This window comes from Silene latifolia, chromosome Y, assembly GCF_048544455.1.
Source record: "Silene latifolia isolate original U9 population chromosome Y, ASM4854445v1, whole genome shotgun sequence".
In the NCBI taxonomy this organism is placed as follows: domain Eukaryota; kingdom Viridiplantae; phylum Streptophyta; class Magnoliopsida; order Caryophyllales; family Caryophyllaceae; genus Silene; species Silene latifolia.
In genome coordinates this window covers 311,503,254-311,508,044 of record NC_133538.1, presented here as the reverse complement: position 1 = coordinate 311,508,044, position 4,791 = coordinate 311,503,254, and the positions used below count along the sequence as shown (strand labels likewise).

The 4,791-nt window shown below is 40.4% G+C and overlaps 1 protein-coding gene across 1 annotated transcript; it reads right to left on the bottom strand.

Annotated features, from left to right (window-relative positions):
- Window positions 1-748: 748 nt before the first annotated feature.
- LOC141631190 (uncharacterized) lies at window positions 749-3,215 on the bottom strand. Its single transcript, XM_074443890.1, has 4 exons — window positions 2,793-3,215; window positions 1,922-2,670; window positions 1,333-1,646; window positions 749-1,011 (listed from the first exon to the last, which is right to left on the bottom strand). The coding sequence occupies exons 1-4, from the start codon at window positions 3,213-3,215 to the stop codon at window positions 749-751; spliced, it is 1,749 nt and encodes a 582-aa protein (XP_074299991.1).
- Between the last annotated feature and the right edge of the window lie 1,576 nt (window positions 3,216-4,791).

Here is a 4,791-nt window from a genome sequence, read left to right as displayed (position 1 = left end):
ATGCTTAAATAGAAAAACAACTAAGTCCATAATCTAAAAGAAATTCACGGGCTAATTAAAGCCCACGCCAGCTGAAACCACTCGATCGAGTGGAATAAAACCACTCGATCGAGCAAAACTCCATAAAATCTACTCGATCGAGTAGAATAGTTACTCGATCGAGTAACCCCTCTTTACAGCACTTCTGGATCGAGTAGAAAAGAACTCGATCGACCAACCAAGGATGTAGAAACCACTCGATCGAGTCTTCTGTTTTCAATTCAGCTCAAATCCATGCCCGACTGCCTCGTAAACCGTGCCTTTACGCTTCCCAATGCAGTATCTCACTCTAGAAAATCCCGTCTCCTCTAAATGCATGCAAAAAGGACGAAAAAGGGTACGATTCCACTACTTTCGCGTTCATTTCTACAAAACGGACAAAACGAACCAAAGTAGCCAATTCGGGGCATAATGCAATATAAATAGTACAAAAGTACACAATAATACGTGCTAAAATAGGCTAAAAAGACTATATAAAATGCACGTATCACTGACTGTATGAAGTACTCTCAGCATTCTTGATCTTGGCCTTATGCCACCACTTTACCATTTCTTCAGAAATAAAAAGGCATACTATCGCACAGGCTAACTTACTACACTTAGCGCTCGGGCGCCCTTTCTCTACACGCGGCCTGGAATCTCCTATCCTTCCGCCAAAATCGACATCTTTAGCTTTAGAAATCACACCCAATGCACCAAGTCCACCTCCCTAATCCTCCTGCAGGTAGCTCAACTTGACATATCCTGGAGAAAGAGCAACAACAGTATGGTCCTCCATCTTGCTCCTAGTATGGGGCGGAGGTGTTACAACAACAGCAAAACATGACTCAACTATGGGACTATCTGATACCCTATCAGACTCTATAGGGGAAACAACATGGCATGATACAACTTGCATAGGTGCCTTACGAACACTAGACTGGGTATATGTCAATTTCTCACCCCCCACCTTAAATGTCAATGTCCTCGCTCCTACGTCAATAATTGCACCAGCAGTGTGCAAAAATGGTCTCCCTAAGATAATAGGGGTATGGGTATCCTCAAGAATGTCTAAAACAATAAAATCAACGGGTATAAATAACTTTCCAACCCGCACAGGGACATCTTCTAGGATCCCCAAAGGACGTGACAAGGAACGGTCTGCCATTTGGACAGTCATATTGGTACATTTAAACTCAATCAAACCTATCTTTTTAGCTAAAGACAAAGGTAAGATGCTGACACTGGCACCCAAATCACATAAAGCGTTATCTATAGTATGGATGCCTATGGAACAGGGGATAGAAAAACTACCTGGGTCAGCTAACTTAGGTGGAGATTTATTTTGTAGGAGTGCACTACACTCCTCTGTAAAAGCAATAGTCTCCACCTCATCAAAACTTCTCTTACGAGTCAAAATTTCTTTCATGAATTTAGCATAAGAAGGTACCTGAGTAATGAGTTCTGTGAATGGAACGGATACCTGGAGATTCTTGATTAGCTTGATGAACTTCCCAAATTGTTGCTCAAGTTTGGTATTCAGTTGTCGGGCTGGAAATGGGAGCTTAATCACAATTGGCGGCTCAACAGCTTTCTTCTCTTTGTCGGCATTTGACTTCTTAGCAGTACTAGAAGTCGAATCATCAACAATAGGCAATAGATCAGCAATCTTGTCATTGACATTCGATTTTCAATAACCAAGTCAGCATATTCTTTAGGCATCTCCGGTCCGTCATAAGTAAAACCACTCCTTAGGTTGATACCATTAACCGTCTCATGTAGTTTATCTGGCTGAGAAGGCAAGGCACCCGACTGCCTACTTGAATTTTGGCTTGATAATTTAGCAATTTGATTGTCCAAAATTTTATTGTGAGCCAACAATTGATTAATTAGAGCCTCTTACTTCTGTGAAGCCGCCATTTGTTGTTGTAACATGGCTTTAATGTCCGACAAATCACTGTTTGAAGCCTGAGGAGGAGGCTGCATCTGTTGAAACTGTTGTTGAGGCGGCCTATTATAGTTCCCTTGTGGTTGATTACCACGATTATGAGGAATGACATACGCATTGGTCGGCAGCGGGGTAGGATTTTGCACATTGTAGAAATTGGAGTACGAACTACCTTGCTTGAAAGACTGATAGGCATGAACTTGTTCTATAGTACTTATACATCCAGCTGCAATATGACCATTAGTACCACATCTCTCACAAGGGACCTCTTGTTGTACCAAAGCATGGACTGTCTGCTGTTTACCCAAAGATTGGGTAGTCTTTAGCTCTGCAATTTGTGCAGTCAATGCCTCTAACTGAGTTGCAATGGCGCCATCTAAACTACCCCCTCTTGTACTACCTTTGGGATTACCATACTCAGCAGTGTGAGTAGCTATCTCATCGATCAATTTACAAGCATTGGCATCAGTAGTGTTGTTTTGAAACCTCCCATTGGCAGAAGAATCAAGTAAGGCTCTATGGTCGTCATACAACCCATTATAAAATTGATTGCATAGAAACCAGATCTGGAAACCATGATGGGGAACAGAGCGGACTAGTCTCTTGAAGCGAACCCATGCCTCTTTGAGGTCTTCAGTGGGGCCTTGTTTAAAACTCGTGATTTGGCTTCTAAGAGCATTTGTCTTCTGTGGTGGAAAATACCACTTGTAGAATGAAAGAGCGAGTGTATTCCAGTCAGTAATAGCATTTGCTTGCATGTCCAAATAACGCAACCACTCTGCCGCACCATCCCGTAGAGAAAAAGGGAAAAAAAAACTTGTTTTACTTGGTCCTGTGTTACCCCGGCAGTCAAAGGGATTGAGCAACAGTATGTAACGAACTTCTCCATATTTTTGGCATGATATTCAGTAGCTGCTCCTCCAAACATGTTCCGCTCTACCAGGTTAATATAGAATGGACGGATCTCAAAGGTACCATCATCGGTGGTTGGCAACTTGAATCCCTTAGGAATGGATGCAAGGGTGGGCTCTGAATGACTTCCTAATGTAGCCATGATCGTAGTAGGGGCAGAAGTAGATGTATATTCTTCTAAAGATTGATTTTCTGCAACGAAAGCGGCGTAGGCAACGTCAATCGTACTCAAGTCTTCGGCTTGATGAATTTCTCTCCAAAAGTTTCGTCTAGCTCGGAAAGTCTTTTCTGGTTCAGAGTCGAATGGTACGAGCTCGGACCTGTGAGACCTGGGCATAAACAAACACTAAATAAAAGAATAAGAGTGGCCTCAAGGAACTAAAATTCCCTCAGACAAGACAAACTAAAATAAAGAAATAGAAATTGTTGCCTCCTCGGCAACGGCGCCAAAATTTGAAGAGGCTGTCGCAACCTATCAAAAATAAACCAACTGGCCTCTAACTAATATAGCTAGGGAAGTCGGGATCATATCCACAGGGAGGCTAATTGCGATCTATTTACTAATTCGAGTCTGTCTAAGTAACGGGGTTTGTTTGATTTTTGTTCTAACTAAAGCAATAAAATAAAAGGTTTAAAGAGAGAAAATGAATCGAGAAAAATATAAGAGAAATGAGCTAGGACATCGGTTCAACATGGATTATACGGGTCATAGGTAGGGTTATAGGTCAGTCTCAATTACCGGTCTATAGGGCAGTGAAAAGGTCCTCTCGGTCCGCTATTCGCCCTAGAATGCTTCTAGCGGGCTCTCGCAACTTACTAGGGCACTCTAATGTGTGTGACAGGTCTAACCCTTTCCAGGCTTTCGATCTTAGGTTGGGACTTACCAGTACAATTAATTAATTACGTTGACTTAACTAATTAAAAGCAATTGAATGTCATAATTAACAACATAGACCAATTATATCGACCAATCTAATAACCCAAATAAGACCGTCTCAATCCATGTCTCCCCTACATCCTAGCAAAAGGGGATTTAGCTACTCATAATGAAATTTGCAATAATAATTGAATAAGACGATAAAGGGAAAGAATTTATAATGAAATTAATTGAGAAATAATATAACATAAATTAAAACTAATAATAATAAGAAGAGAAATAGATGAGATTAACAAGGAAGAGCAAAAGGGAAAAAGGAATTAAAATTACCAATTATGATCCAAGTATGAGCAATAAAGAAGAAGGAAGAAATTCAATCTAGATCTAAAAGTTTGAGAAAGTTTCTACGTAGTAATGTTTCTAACTGTCTGCTTGCATAAAAGAAAGTGTGAAAAGTGTAACCTAATTAAAAGATTACAAGAACTTTTATACTATGTCCAAATAAAAGAAATAAATTGAGAAAAACACGTCTGTCCATCTACTTAGTCGATCGACCTATGTGTACTGTCGATCGACAGTATGTATAGAAGTCTATCGACAGAGCAGAGATGTCTATCGACAGAGCTGAAAATTCACCAAAAAGGACTCCTGTGTCGATTGACAGTGTTTATCGACATATTTATCGATAGTGGAAACTCTGTCTATCGACAATGGAAGCAAGTCTATCGACAATAGCAGCAAGTCAATAGACAGCATGTATAAAACTTCATTCCTTGCTCTCCTAAGCTCGTCTAAACTCTTCCAAGCTTCCCTCTTGTTCCTTTACCGAACGGATTTGGCTTCTAAATGCATGAGTGGGTTTCAAACCTGCAAGAGACATGAAATACACCCAAAGTAGCAAATACATGAGGAAATAGAATGAAATACTCATATAAGTAAATAGAAATGTGTGTCAAACATGTGAATAAGCGCATATAAAAGGCTCACATCAACAACTAACCATAAAAATGTTGGAGTGTCCCCGACAATAATGCGA

Coding starts and splice junctions, on each gene's coding strand:
- LOC141631190 (XM_074443890.1), bottom strand. CDS start 3,215: ATGCCCAGGTCTCACAGGTCCGAGCTCGTACCATTCGACTCTGAACCA. Junction 1,647..1,921: donor CAAATGGCGGCTTCACAGAA/GTAAGAGGCTCT, acceptor TTCGACTTCTAG/TACTGCTAAGAAGTCAAATG. Junction 1,012..1,332: donor ACCTAAGTTAGCTGACCCAG/GTAGTTTTTCTA, acceptor TTATTGACGTAG/GAGCGAGGACATTGACATTT.